The 15,375-nt window shown below is 46.0% G+C and overlaps 1 protein-coding gene across 6 annotated transcripts in view; it reads left to right on the top strand.

The window, feature by feature from the left end:
* Positions 1-2,428: 2,428 nt before the first annotated feature.
* ZEB2 (zinc finger E-box binding homeobox 2) overlaps positions 2,429-15,375 on the top strand; it is a 134,681-nt gene continuing 121,734 nt past the window's right edge. For 2 of the 6 annotated variants that reach the window (XM_058715372.1, XM_058715377.1), the window contains exon 1: positions 5,150-5,291. In XM_058715372.1, the coding sequence (XP_058571355.1) occupies positions 5,219-5,291 (73 nt within the window). In that variant the 5' untranslated portion in view covers positions 5,150-5,218. Of the gene's footprint in view, positions 2,564-4,145; positions 4,262-4,786; positions 4,883-4,935; positions 4,958-5,149; positions 5,292-15,375 lie in introns of those variants that run through there. The other 4 variants (XM_058715373.1, XM_058715374.1, XM_058715376.1 and 1 more) reach the window with 4 other exon arrangements.

Consider the following 15,375-nt stretch of genomic DNA (forward strand, 5'->3'; position numbering starts at 1 on the left):
CCAAGGACTACCTGGGCTCCAGCAGTGGGGTCTTGCCTGGAATCACTCCTTTGCAGTGGGATCCTTCTTCCACAGGAATGGGAGAGGAGAGGCTGAAGAGCAAACTTCTAGAGAAAGCTGGATTCCTTTTTTTTTTTTTTAATAAAAAGGAGGGGGAAGTGGGAAGAGGAAGAAAAAGGACATTAATAATACAGCTAAATCTCAGGGGAGGAACTTGATAAGTCAGACATATATTTAATATAAATATGTACTATTAAAAGCAATGTAAAACTAAAATTTTAAATATTTCTAACCCATATAGGAAATCATTAATTTTCTTTTTTTACAATTCACTTTTAGAATGATGATCTTGAATGCTCCTCTTCTGTAGGTAAATTATCTGTAATGGTGTGGAGGAGAAAATTAATTTACGTAGCTATTCTCATTGTAATAAAGAATCAAGTTAAGAAAGAGATGATTCTGTAAACAACTGTGAAAATTTACTTTTTTTCATCTTAAAGTAAGAAGTGGCTGTGGTCATGCTAGATGGTTATTTCCCTCCCCCCAAATATGCAAAATAGAAAGACTTGCACCTCTGGGACTATGGATGTGGCAACCCAAGTGGTGGCTTTTCCCTCCTCTGCGTGCAATTGCAAGTGACTCCTGCATTCAAAGTCTTGCTTTAGGCACACATTCAAAGCACAATTCAAAGCAGTTTATCTTAATATAAGTAAAAGTCTAGTGTTGGATCAGGGTATTATTTGTTTCAGATTTCATCAGACGGAAAACAGAGGGCTGTGACACTGAACAATATTAAAGCAGAAAAACTGGTGGTGAGGTGGTTTAATCCTCCTGACACCTCCACCTTTACCTTTGCAAGGAAGTCCAAAGGCTGTTGGGACTGGAAGTTTATTTTGTGCTCTGAGGTTCTCAAGCACTTTCACTCTTAAGAAAAAAAAAAAAAGTCTCACAGTTCTTTAAGAAATTGAGCCTGAACCATTGGAGGCTAAGAGATTTCTTCCTTTTCCGATAAATGCCTGTGCTCAGCATCCTCAAATTTGGCTGTCTTTATTTACTTCTATATTAGTTCCAATTACGTGCAGTGTAAACCAGCTTTTTGATTAACAAAACAGCAGAGCATTGGTTAAGAACACTTAAACTTCAAAAAAAATTCCCCTGGGAAGTGGGCTCTGAATCGGTTAATAATGTGCAGTACTTGCTAAATTGCTGACTTCCAGATGTGGAAAATATCTTTCTTGTTTAGGACCTATGTAACCTGATTGGATTACGACAGAAGCGTCACGTTGGAAGCTTTTGAGTGATTATTTAATTAACCATACAGTAGAAAGCTGTATTCTCCAGGAAATCCCTTCCATATTTACATAACCAATCCCTTCAGAGCAAAGGTGGAGTCTTTTCTTTTTAATTTTACTTTAATTGCAATATCAGAAAAATATATACTCCAAAACTTAGACCCCATGCCGTTTAATATCATACTCTTCCTTCCCTGCTAAGTCCCTCTATGGCCTTTCTCCTTTTCCTCCTACACACACTCCCTCACTTTGTAGTGAGGTCTCCGTGAGATGTGGAGAGATTCAGAGATCAGTCAACCCAGCACTCTATGTTAATTTACTTAGAGACCCTTTTTAAAAATGCCAAACTACTTTTTACCATTGAGATCCAATCCAGAAATTCATCATACACACACCCCAGCACACACACCCTAAGATGTAGTTCACATGCAGCATTTTTTTTTTTCTGGCTCTGCCATCTAAAAAGAAAAAAAATAAAATAAAAGAAGAAAAAGGGCAAAGAATTTAGTTCCAGAAGACGTGCTGAGAAATCCACACAACTTAATGTGCATCTCAAATCTGGCCATTAGAAATATCTGTATAAGAAGAGGCGATCTGGATTAAGGACCCGGGATCTTTCCCTTTAACTTTCGCCCCTTAGAGTTCTCCAGTTCTGTGAATGGTGTGCACCGTTTTCCGCCCTGTACTCTGTAGGATTTAGTGATGAGGATAATGATGCCAAAGGCTTGACGGGGGGGGGGGGGGGGGGGGGGGCGTGGAGAAGAGAGGGAGGGAGGGAGGGAGGCGAGAGGGAGGGAGAGAGGAAGGGAGGGAGGTGGAATTTCATTTCTTCCACTAAAGCGTTTGCGGAGACTTCAAGGTATAATCTATCCCAGATCCTTTCCCAGAGAGAAACTTGGCGATCACGTTTTCACATGATGCTCACGCTCAGGGCGCTTCAATTATCCCTCCCCACAAAGATAGGTGGCGCGTGTTTCAGGGTCTCTCCTCTCTCTCCTACAGAAAAGAAAAAGAAAAAAATGTCATTAGAAGAGGCGTAACACGTCAGTCCGTCCCCAGGTTTGTGTTTCCTGGAGTGGCCGAAAGAGATCAGTTCTAACCTGCTCCGCAGGAATAACGGTCCTGCCTCCCGACACTCTTGGCGAGGTTTTGTACAGTTTGCTCCGGGAGCTGTTTCTTCGCTTCCACCTTTTTCTCCCCCACACTTCGCGGCTTCTTCATGCTTTTTCTTCTCACCATTTCTGGCCAAAACTACAAACAAGACTTCGCAGGTAGGTTTTTTTCCCCTTTTCTCTCTTTTTATTCCCTTTTGGTATGGTCATCCCCCACCCTCCTTTTATGATTTTTCTCCTTTTAAGTGGGGATGTGAGTCTGAAGTGAGAAGGAGTGTCTGTGGGCAGGAATTTCAGGTGGGTTTAGCTCCTTTATGGCAAGCTTTTCCCAAGAGTGACTTCTTTGATTTCTCTGGCTCTCCGGCACTCTCTTTCCTTTTCTCTTCTTTTTTCCTCCCCCAAATAATTTGCCCTGTACCTGTCCATTCAGGTAACCAAAGGTGCCTTTTGCTACCCAGCCTAGGAAAAGTTTTATTGAGAACTATATGGTGGAATGAAAACTCTTCAAGGGAAGAGATTCTGCTCTATTTTTGCATCTAGTGCCAATTCATTGTATTCAGCAATTAAAACTTGGCAAATACCTGTGAATAATTACAAAACTTGATCGATACAAACCTACCAAATTCAGGGGCAAGTCTTTCTCTTAGATATGGCAGTGCATCCTCTCCCACCCGAGAAGGCTGTTTTCTAAGCAGAAAGTTGCCTGTTTTTGTCTGCTTAGCGAGTTTCATTTCTTTATTTTATTCTTTGTGTGTGTATGTATGTGAAGTAACACCTCACTTCTGTGATGATAAATAAAGAAGTGAAAGTCCTCATGGAACTCGAGTCGTTTACCAAAGTGTGTGTGTGTGTTGGGGGGGGGGGTCACTACAGCTGGGAAGAAAGCTGCTGTCAGGATATCAGAGTTTTAAAATTAAGGATAACTTTTGAAATTGTATTTTAAATGGCAGAGTAATATAGACATGGATTTAGCAGGAGACACATGCACACACATATCCCATTCCATACTTTGGCACTGAAAAGTCGAGAGAGATAACAGAAGTTCCCAGGAACAGTGATGAGCCCGGCTAACATGAATGTGTTTATCTCCCACCTACTTATGTATTTTACATGCTCCCCCTATAATGATGAAGGCAAGATTACTAACTCCAGAGTTAGAAATAACAGGCAAAGATAAAGTTTACAGCACAAATGTCCTCTCTCTCTCTCTCTCTCTCTCTCTCTCTCTCTCTCTCACACACACACACACACACACACACACACACATACACACACGCTCATAAAACTAGCAGCTTACTTTATTAAACATGTATTTATATGCAATCGTGTGTAAGTCTCAGCATGAATACAGACAGGCCAGCTGTTTCATCCCAGACACTTGTGTGACCGTTCCCTTATTTCAGGATTTTCCCCAACCATTTCAAATCAATAGAACGCCAAGAAATGACAAAACGTGTCAAACATAAAAGTCACTCCCTATGCCTAGGTTGAATTCAAGGTGCTTTCTAAATCATCCACTTCCCCTTCTCTCTGCCCCCCTCCCCTCTCAGCGAATGTCTGGAAACTGATACTCACTTTCCAGGTTTTCTGCAAAGCTTCTAGCACAGGAGACAATAGGTGCGGGGCGTGGGGACTGAGTGTGCTCGGCAGAGAAAGGGTTAATGGCCCTTGTGTTACAGTTTGCATCTGTTACATCTTTTATAGCCCCTGTTTAAACTAATCCTCGAGGCACAGCATCTTCCCAACCTCCACCGAGTTTTCGGGATTCTCCTCCTCTCCTGCCTGCCTCCGAGGTTCCCCTTCTCCAAGTTTTGACAGTTTCAGCTGAAAAAATGCAGCGCCTCTCTCGATTTTTAGGTACAAAAGTTTCGAAGCCAGAAAGGATACGATCATTTAGTAGAGCTTAAAAGTATTGCCGTAGCGGTTGGACTTTCTCTTTCCTTTCTTGAGGGGATTAAAAAAAAATTCTACTGGAACTATTTAAGGGAACCAGTGTGGGGGAGCATGTGTGTGAATGAGGTGGGGGAAAAATACTTAAGTAAATATTGTCAAAGTGGCGGGGGGGGGGGAGGTGGGGGGGGGAAGCGACGGTCCAAAGAAGCTTATAATTATACTTCTTATTTCGGCGTGAAACGGGAAATCTTAATTTGGGGGCGGGGGACTGGGGGGAGGCAGAGACAGTGCCTCGATAAACTCCAAAAGGGGAGGGGAGGGGGCGCGGGGCGAGTGGGCTTCCTATAATTACTATTATCAATTTGCCCGAGTGTGCTTCATCCGGGGGCTGCTTCGCGTTGTTTGTTTGTTTGTTTCCTCTGGGGAATGGGGTTGGGGGGGGGGGGGTGAGACAAGATGAGAGCGAAAGAAAGACTCGCCTCACCCCAAGTTCCCGAGCCGGGCTGAGGACTTTTCCGAGGAAAGGGTCCGCCTAGCCCTGAGTCAAGCAGCCTTACTGTACCGCCGTGTGCATTCCCTCATACGGTCAGGAGTTATGACTCATTTTGAAGATGTAATTCTTGTCTCTCTGATCCCCTCGCGGGTGCAACACAGCAAACAGTAACAAACACAAAGCGCCTCGGGGCCAAGGCTGGGGGTGGGGGGCGGGGAGGGGGCCGCCGAAGTTTCGCTTTGGCGTTGGGGGGCGCGGATGGGTGCTTGTCGGGGCCCTGGCCCGGCTCCCCTGGGCGGCCCGCGCGCGTTTCAATGGGCGCGGGCGATGCCCACATTGTCGCTGTGTTTGGTTGCTAGATCGAGCCTGCGTGCTGCCGAAGCAGGGCGCCGAGTCCATGCGAACTGCCATCTGATCCGCTCTTATCAATGAAGCAGCCGATCATGGCGGATGGCCCCCGGTGCAAGAGGCGCAAACAAGCCAATCCCAGGAGGAAAAACGGTAAGAAGCGGCCCGAACCAAACTTTTCCGGGCCACTCCGCGGCTGGAGACCCGGGGAGAAGGAGGGGGAAAGGGAAACGGAGCCGAGGCGGCGGCGGCGGCGGCGCCCGGGGCTCGCGGGCGAGCCTCTCTCCGTGGCCGGCGCCGCAGCCCGGCGCGCGCGGCGACTGGACCCGGGGAGTTGGGGAAGTGCCGGGCAAAGTGAGCGCGGGGCGCCGGGGGGCTCCGAGCCCCGGGGTCCGGCGGGGGCCCCGCGCCCCCACCCCCGCCGCCCCCTCGTGCCCCCGCCTCCGCCCTCCCTTTGCCTCCGCCTCTCGCTCCGCTGGCGCCCGGTCCGCCGGGTCCCCTGGCCGGGCTGCGGGAGCGTCCGGCGAGGGCAGGGCGGGGGCCCGGGCGCCAGGTCGTGCAGGATCCCGGGGCGGGGGGCGGGGGTGGCGGAGGAACTGCGAGGGCGGGAGAGGGGGCCTGGGGCTGCGCCTCCGCGAGGCTTAAAGTTTCTTGCCGGAGTGTCGCGGCCGCCTCTCCGTACGCCAAGTAACGGTCCGCGGGCAGCGGGGCCCGGCCGGGCGCGCCCCGACCTCGGGTGGGAGGGACCCGGCCGGCCCTGCGCGGGGTCCGGCGGGGTCGGCGTGTGCTCGGGGGTGGGTGGTTCCTCTCCAGCGGGCTCTGGCCCCACGCCGGGGACTGGCGGAATCGCGGAGAGCAGGGAGACTTTTCTGGGCAGTTTTCTACATGGTCAGGAGGAGCCCGTTATCCAAGCTGAGTCAGGAAGGAGGAAGGAGATGGGGGTGCGAGAGGGACACACCGACCAGAGGTGGGAGATTAAAGGGGTGGCTGTTAATAAAGTCCGTCTTGGAGAAAGGCAAAGAAGGGATGAAGAGAAGGGGGGGGGGGGGGAGAGAGAGAGAGAGAGAGAGAGAGAGAGAGAGAGATCGACCCCCTAGGTATTACCCCCGAACAAAATCGTGGGAATAAAAGAGAAAAGTGATTGGCAAGAGCGCAGAAGGAGCCTGGGGGAGGGGAGAGAGCTGGGGACCGGAGAGGGTGCCGGGGGTAGCTGACAGAGGATACTGAGTTTGAAAAGAAAAAAACCAACCCCCCAAAACAAACAAGCGAACTAGCGCCAGCTCAGACTGGGAAAGGAAACTTCTCGCTCCCTTCGATCTCAGCTTTATCACCCGGCGCGGGGCCGCGCTGACGCTCCGGAGCCGGACGTGGGGACGCGGCGCCAGCCCGGCCTCCGGCCTCCCGCAAATGCAGCCCGCACCTCTCGGGGACCGCCCGGCCCACTTGGAGCAACTTTCCTCTAGAGAGGACAATTGTGCGCGCCCCCGGCCTGCCCCGGAGCTGCGCGGCGCAGGGAGGGGGCGGCCGGGGGCGCAGTGTGGGGTGCTGGAGGGAGAGAAAACACAAAGACGAGAGAATTTTGATTAGAGACAAATCATGCTTCTCTCTCTGTCTCTGCCTCTCTAGGGTGTGTGTGTGTGTGTGTGTGTGTGTGTGTGTGTGTGTGTGTATCTTTTGCTTGTTGTGGTGGAGGTGTCGAGCCATATGGGGGAGTGATAGAGGAATTTTAGTCAGAAACTGTTCGTTACGTTATCCTGCCTTTTCCCTTTGTGCTGCCTTTGATCTATTTGCTTGGCTTAGTATTACAAAAAAAAAAAAAAAAAAAAAAAAAAAAACAAGTACAATAATATATTCTGAGCTGCTTCCCCAAGATCCAGTTCAGGCTGCCTCTTTTTAAGTCAGTCTCTCCTCTTCCTCTCCCTCTCCCTCTCCCTCTCCCTCTCTCTCTCTCTCTCTGTCTCTCTCTCTGTCTCTGTCTCTCTCTCTCTTAATTTAATTTTTTTCTTCATTCTGGTATCTGGCATTATTTAAGGTGGTCCTTACACAGGAGACCTCCCCTTCCCCATCTCTGGGTAATTTAGTAGACACTAAAATTATACCTAATGTCCCCCTCTCCTCTCTTGTGTTTCCTCTGTTCCTTTTATTAAATGTTGGTTATTGATTTTCTAAAATCAATGTCTGTTGTGGGGCTTTTTTCCCCCTCTTACAAGTATCTAAAGCACGGTGCTGATCAACTGGATAACAAAAGCTTTGTGTCAAGGAGGCTTTTTTTTCTTATGTTAAACAGTCATTTTTTTTTTTTTCTGAGAGAAAAGAGAATGAGATATAAAGCAAGGTTCCCAGAAGTGTTCTTTTGCAGAAGAGACTATTTAGAATGTTTGTTTCTGCTTTCCTGCCTCCTCCCACCCCCTTCGGGATTTTGCCACCGATGACCAGCCTGGCCCCGGCAGTGAGGTCAGGCCAGAGCCCAGGTCTGGGGAAACAGAAGGCTCCAGGCTTCCTGGGAACCCTGAGGGGTAGGGGTTGGCAGAGAGGAAGGCCTGCTGGGGGCTTCGCAGGTGAAACAGAGTGCCAGGGAGGTGCTCAGCTGTGGACACTGCAACCATATCCCCTCCGCCCAACTAGTAACTTGGGAGAAGCCTCAACACTCCGAAATGGAAAGTTGAATTGCAAATTTTGAGGCATTTATCTCAGACCTTGCATACTTACCAGCAAGCCTTCCATTGCTTACAGCTTCTCTAACTTTTACTACCTGTCTCTCTTTCCGAATAATCTGTGTAAAACATGCTGTGAATTAGTTACTTGTCAGTGTTTTTCCTTGGGTTTAATCTGACTGAGCAAAATGCCCTGGTTTAGAGAAGCAGGTAGAAGAGTTTTCTTCCCCCGTTTTCATTTTCTTTCTCATCAAGCACATATCCAATGCCTTTCCCTTTGGGAATTGCCAGGATTTATCTGAACTGAGTGGATTTTTCTTCTTTCCTGGATTCATGGAAAAGATGTCACTTTTGAGCTTGTGTCTTTGCTGATAACACTAAATATGATGATGCTTATCAAAATCATATAGAAATTCCTGGAAAGGAATAATGGCAATACTAATCACAGAAGTAAGAAGCTGCAAGGAAAAAAAAAAGATGGTCATCCAGGAAACTAGAATGGCACTTTATATAATTTTAATGAAGTCAACAATGTATATATAGACAGAGGCGACAAGAAGAAAAAACATGTAAAGCAATTGTGTGTGTGTGTGTGTGTGTGTGTGTGTGTTTGAAAGGCTGGTCAAGAACGTGAGTTAGAAGACGATGCTGTACACAATTATTAAAAAGCAAAGGAGAAGGAGGCAGTTTGAGGGTAATAAATGTGCAAAGAGAGAAACAAGAATCTAAAATCCAGCCTTCAAGATTCTCAGGCCAGCAAGATGCTTGGCAAAGACAGTGCCAGGGCCAAATTAATCCATAGCTGACAGTCTCCTTTCCCCCACATGGAAAGGATGAAATCTCTTCCCAGAAAATAAGATGTGCAGGAGGAAAGGGGGAGAGGGGTGAGGGGAAGGAGGCAAAAAGCAAGTTGCCGGCAGACAAGAATGTGTGTCAGTTTCAAGAAAGTTCAGTCAGATGATCTTCAGTCGCCTGACTCACTTTGTAACACTTTCACTGAAGCTGGAGAGGAGGGGGGAAACCCAGCCCCCCCCCCCTTTTCCATCCCCCTGATTATACCCCACTATCTCCACACAGCCTTGGAGACAGAAATGAGCACTTGGAGCAAGAGATGCCCGGCTGTTGCCTACCACTGGCGCGGCCGGGGTTGTAACTTGCAAAGTTTGTTGCTTTAGCCCCTGATTGGGGCTTCGGCTCCTGGGGATGCTCCGGCTTCCCTCCTGCCTCCTGAGGAGCCTGGAAGATGGGCCAGCCTCCCCAGCCCACTGCCTTCCAGCATCAGCCTCTGAGAAATCGCACATACACATGCAGGTTGTGACAAAGATCAAATCTGGAAACCGCTTGCTTCAGAGAAGGGAGTGAAGCCGTCTTTTAAAAGAAAACTGAATTAGGAGTGGAGGGGGAAAGGAAATGGAAGAAAGAAGGAAAGAAAGAAAAGTTAAATTTGATTTGTCTTCAAACTTTCAGTTAAAGGGTTGGGGATTGTGTGGGGGAGCGGGGGAGATATTTACAAATGCCTCTGGTCTCTGATTTCCAGTGGTAAAGACAAGGGATAAAGTTGGATGTTTTCAGGGCTTTGGACCCTAGGGGAGAAGCAATCAGATGAGCAGAAATGATTATCCTTTTTTAAGATAAGCCCTCTCTCCTTACCACTTCCTTAAAGGGAGTGGAGGCGCTGGTAGTGATGCTTAGAGGCAGCGGAGGACGGAGAAGTTGCTTCCGTTTCAGAGATGCTTAAGTAAAAAGGGAAAGAAATGCATTGAGCCCCTTCTCAAGGATGTGGCTCCTGTCTGTCCTCTCCGAGAGGTGAAGTTGGGCTGGGGCTGCCTGGAGTCAGAGCCCCTTAGTACACACTGAGGCAGGGAAGTTTCCCTCGGATTACGATCAGTTTCCCTCGGATTACAATCGCTTCAAACTTGGTTATCTTTGCAAGTGGGGAAATCTTTTGCAAGTAGCTTGCTTCACAGGGTTGATGAGTTTATAGGGAGACTGGTTTTGCTGATTCTCAAAGCACTCAAAGGCAGTTGGTGTGGCAGGTACCAGTACTGAGGGCACTCCAAAGATAGCTATCTCCATCCTTTTCTCTCTGTGGAGATCTCCGTGCAAGTTTCGTCATGCTGCACACACACAGGACTGGGGGCTATGTATCTAGACTGATCTATTTGTTTTATTTCGGTTTGGGAAAACTAAGTCCACTGGGGCAGAAACATGCCTGCTTTCGTAGCAGAGCCACTAGCCTGCTGGCACCCACAGTGGGACGCTCCACCAGGGGTAAGGGCGGGCTAAGGATTTTAAACTTTACATTGTTCTTCTGTTGCCAAATAAAAACAAATTCATGTCTTCAAGCATTTATTTCCGAATATGATTTGAATAAAGCCAAGATTAAAGTTCCCTGCCAAACTGCTATGTCACATGTATGCGATGCTTCCCTCCTTGGTGGCTTAATTTGCTCAAAGTAAAGAAAATTCCAAGAGGTTCTTGAAGCCCCTAATGCCGTGTTAAGTATATTTCCTTGGGAAAATGTATGTCTACCCTGAAGGTAGGGAAGGACGGTGTGGCCAGCTCTCTAGCAGTGCCGCGTTTATTCTAAGATGTGGGAGATTCTTTTCCCTACAACAGTTTTTGTCATCTGCATTCCTCCAAGGCTTTTAAGGTGCATTTTCTTCTGTGTGAAAGGGAACTCTTTGTCCTTTTCCTCTCCAGCACCGTGGCTTCCCAAGGTAGACACTATTTTGTGCCTGTCACAGAGAGAGGGAGTGCAGGTTTGCAATGCTCACAGACAATTGATTGTCTGCCCTAATGTGTTTCATTTACATGTTTATAACGTCAATGGTGCTGGGGTGTCCACTGTACCATTCATTCCCGCATTCCCACAAGGGGGCAATTGTCTGAATGGCCAAGTCAGACACCTTTTTGATTGCTCTTTGGTTGTCTTTTTAGAGCAAAGAAATAAAGGAGGAAAATCTGTGATGCAGAAACACTAGTTGAAAATATACAGAATTAAATGTCACCACAAAAGCAGATGTTAACATAAGCTCAAATATGCTTTTTCGCCAAGATGTGAGGGTTGAAAAAAATAATTCAGAGCAGAGGGAAGGATGATTTAAAACCAATAAATATAGTCCTCTTCCCCCCCTCCCAATTTCTTTTCTTTCTTTAGCAATCGGAAGATGAAATGTGATTTTCCTTTTCATTTTTAAGCCTTGAAACATCTAGGCACCTCCCCATTATTTGTATGTTTGCTGTGATTTGTGAATTTTGTGTATATTTACATAGCTCTGTTTATACCAACAGCGTCAGCTTACCACTTGGAAAACCTATTGAATGACTATTTGGGCTGTGGGGAGTGTAAACTTTTAAAAAGTAAGATCCAAGTATTTCATCAAGCATTTTTTTAAAAAGGAAAGCAGTAAAAATCAGAAGACTCTATGGAAGTCTTTGCCTTAATAGCTATGTGCCACTTTTATCTTGGGTGACAGTCCTGTCAGAGTGAAAACTCTCAGGAAAAGTGTAACTAGTAGTTACAAAGTAAATAAAGAATTTCGTTTTAAGGTGTTCTGTATTGTTTTTATACTGTGTGTGTGTGTGCGCGCGCGTGTGTGTGTGTGTGTGTGTGTGTGTTGTCTTGTGTTTCCTCTGAGAAAAGTGAGAGGAAAAGCCATCCATGTGTGTGTTTTTGGCTTTTCTCTTCATTCAGTTCTCCCCTACATATTATGCATATATGTATCACACATGAATACATCTGCTTAAAAAAGGAAAGATTTCACAGTTCAGATGGTGCCTTGCTGGTTCATTAAGGTAATACAGTTATTAGAAGTTGGTCTGATTTCGCGTGTGGTCCATAAGGAGAGAAAATACTAACTCTTGTGTCATCTGGTAGGAGGTAAATAGGGTGGGGAAACTTTAATAATTTTGTAGTAAATTAGGGAGAAAAAATCGCTAGTCTGTGAAAAGATTTTTGCCTCTCCGGGAAGACACGCACAGTAGCTGCACCGTTAGCTGAACCCCTGACACGGCGGTCTTTTGAATGCCTTAGGTATGATTTCACTTTCGCTCACATCAATGCTGACCTGAATGCCTTTCATATCTGATCCGCTGTGTCTCTCCCAGTAAACATCCCCTGAGGGGAGAACAAAGAAAGGAGCTCTTCTTCTTCTTAATCACAATTCAGCCCTTTCACCGCCGGCAGGCTCCATTTGCATTCTGCCACGGAAAGCCAAGATGAAAAGAAAGAGAGAGAGAGAGAGAGAGAGAGAGAGAGAGGAGAGAGAAGAGGAGAGAGGCCGAGGGTAGTAGCTGAGTAAAATAACTTAGGTGTTTGTGGCTGTTTGTTGGGCTTTCCCTGGTTACCAGCCTTATATAGTTGATGCTTGACCAGGCCTTGTCCCTCCTGACAGGCATATAGTGTTACAAGATGGCATGTCTGTACTATTCATGGCCACCCGCTCAACACTTGAGGTAAAAAGTGTCAGAGAGGGATCAAATTCTCCCTCAGAAGCCTGTTAGACTTGGGGTCAGGTGTGTGGACTTCCCATCTTGAGTGCTGCCTACTATTTGGCTTTACTTATTGTTTACCATCAGACCAGGGAGGTAAGGGCACTGGGGGGGGGGGGGGGCGCGCAGCTGGAGGCTGCTCTGGAGGAGAGAAGGGATAAAGTCTCCCAAGGCCCTGCTCTGGTTTCAGGGATGGGTGTCTGGCCCAGAGAAAAAGGGAGAAGTGCTTACACCCAGCCTGAACACGCTGATAAATCTTCAGGAAAACTGGAAAAGACTTTCCCATTTTTTCCCCTGACTTTTTATGATAATTCATATTTTCAAATGAAAGGGGAAAAAAGCCAAGAAAGAAACTCTCAAATGAGCCAAAAAGGAAAAAAAAATTTCTCTGAAAAGAATTTTAGGGGGAAAAGTTGTTCTATTTTAAAAAGCTTTGAGGGCTGTAAAGTGCCACGTTTTTCACACCTTCTTCATACTTTTTTTTCAGATTTTTTTAGTATGTTTAACATTTGTGAGATGACAGCCTTTTTGTATCTCAAACTGGATGCTTCAAGATTTGTAGGGAGGGGTTGGTGGTATTCACGTTCTCCTGAGAAAGAAAGTTTATGCCTCAAGGGCTCCTTCTTACTGGGAACTGTTTAAACCCTTGCAGGCGGACCTGTCAGGTTTTACTGTGTTATTTGCCTCCATTTTCAACATGCAAAAGTAACATGCAGTTAATGGTATCGGAACGAGACCACAGCAAGAGCAGAAAGCTCTCGTGACAACTTTTCAGCTACATTATCTTGCTTCTAAACTGCCTTGTCTTTTTTTTTTTTTCCTTTCTGAAACCAGTTTTAGATACCAACAGTTTTTCAACATAGATTAAGTACATAATGCGCGTGCGCGCACACGCACACGCGCACACACGCAAGTTTAGAAGTGCAATCGCTTCGAGTGAATAATTGGAAATGGGGGCTGTTCTTATAGCCACGGTGCGGATTTCACTTATAAGAGCAAAACTAGCAGAGATATTAGAAGTTGTACATGAGCATGTGACAGAGATTCCTGATTTTTTTTTCTTTTTCCCAGAAGATTTACAGAATTTACAAAAAGAGATTATCCCTACACCTTCCACCCCTCCTATCCACCCCCATGACCCAAGCAATGAAGGATTTAGGCAGATTTACTTCAGTAAACACCTTTGGACACTTGGGGGGAAAGTGGGAGTCTGTTTGCAAAAGGAGGCTTTTGTTAAGTGAGGTACCGGGATAATGCTTTACCAGGCAGCTGTGATATTAACCTACCCAGCAATGCGGGAACACTCCTTAACTCTTTGAGTGCCTGGCCCTTTGCACTCAGCAGATAAAATCCTGGCTCTCCAAAGACACTCAGAATTCTGGTTCTAGCAGTTTAATATTCAGACAAGTCTTGTAGACATGAAAACTGTTCAAGCTTTTAAAACAATGTGGTTTAATTAGATGAGGTGGACTTACATTGCTCATAAGCCCTCCAAATGGTGGTTTATAATTGGCAAGAAAAAAAAAGGAATCAAGGCAGCACATTAAAAATTCCAGGAAATATCTTTAGAAAAGCTATTTTCATTTCCAGCTTTTAAAATATTAGACTATGGTAGCTAGAGGGAATGAAGCAGCTGGGGCCTCTCTCCTTACTATAAAAGACACCAGAAGTTTGTGATGAAGAAAGGGGCTTCAGCTCAAAAAGCTGTAAGAGGCCAGTTGGGACAGTGACACTATCGCAGCCCTCGCATCTTTTCTAGGGGGAAGTGTTGCCTATCTTTCGGAGCTCGGAAGGTCATGTGAACCTCAGAGTCAGGGCCTCAGGCCGACTGTTACCAACGTGAGACTTGCCAAAGCAAGCAGAGAGGCATTTATAAGAGGAAGGAGTTAATGGTTATTTTTTGCTGGGCACAAGAATAACTTTACAGGTGTTGCATTTGGGCTTAAATAAGATTGCCTTATTTAGTTTCGAAAAAGAGTGTAGGTGTCAACGTTCAAGCAGCCACAAATGTGTGAGAAAGTAAAGGGTATGAGACATGACAGGATTAAAGGTGTTTGCTATGTTGTTACACCGTGTGTCAGGCTGCAAGCTCCCTTTGTCACAGCCTCCTGGTGATTTGACAGCGCAGATCTACTTCCCTTCTAGGTGAGACAGCATTTTTTAACTGGAGTTATAAATATGGTACACCCTTCGAGTTGCACCCTGCCTCCCAGATCCACGAATCCTATTTGAAAGCATCTTGCCCTGAGACACAATGAACAAATGCTGTATACAGGGGGCTGTGTGCTCGGGGGCCCGGGCATAGCCAGCATCACAGTAGCTGGCATTGACTGTTGTTTGGCAAGAAGGTCCTTTGCCAAATCATCCAATAATTAAGTTTTATGTTATTTGTATGAACGACCAAGCATGCAGTATTCCTTTTCAAATCAAAGGGAGGCTTAAAATTACTTTTTGAACACTTTCAGACCATGGTCAGGTCACAGTTTGGGGGCTGAATTAAAATGATCTCATTCATGATCTAATTGAGGTTGGCAAAACCTTAACAGTAGCAGGAGTACATAAATATAAATCAAAGACCAAAATTTAGCAAATCATATCATTTGCTAGAAATCTGCTCATGAATTATTCCCTGATTGCCAACCCAGAAGTTAAACTTTGTCTCCCCTCAGCAACAGTAACTGTGCGTGTTTTGTCAGACTCCTGACAGGAAAGTTAGAGGAGCTGAAGAGAGAAGGAAGATGGTCAGTGTCTCATCTGATATTGTGTGTTTGTGACCCAGGAACATTTGAGAGCTAATAAAGCCCAGTGCATTACAGTGGATGCTGGAGTCTTGGTTAGAAATTAATATGGGCTCTTCTGAAAACCAGACTTTGGAAGAGCAAGCATCGGGGACACGTAAGGGATGTAAGGGGAGCAAATATTTCGAGAAGGATCCGAACTTTGCTTTCATTTTTCAGTGGAGGAATGTAATCGTCATAATGATTTATGATTTTTTTTTTTTTACAAACTTAGTTCTGTTAGTAAGCTGAGTTGAGGGGCTGAGATTTGAAGGAACTGTTAGAATGAAAAGACAATACTGAAGGGCTTGT

This window comes from Neofelis nebulosa, chromosome 2 (assembly GCF_028018385.1).
Source record: "Neofelis nebulosa isolate mNeoNeb1 chromosome 2, mNeoNeb1.pri, whole genome shotgun sequence".
NCBI lineage: Eukaryota > Metazoa > Chordata > Mammalia > Carnivora > Felidae > Neofelis > Neofelis nebulosa.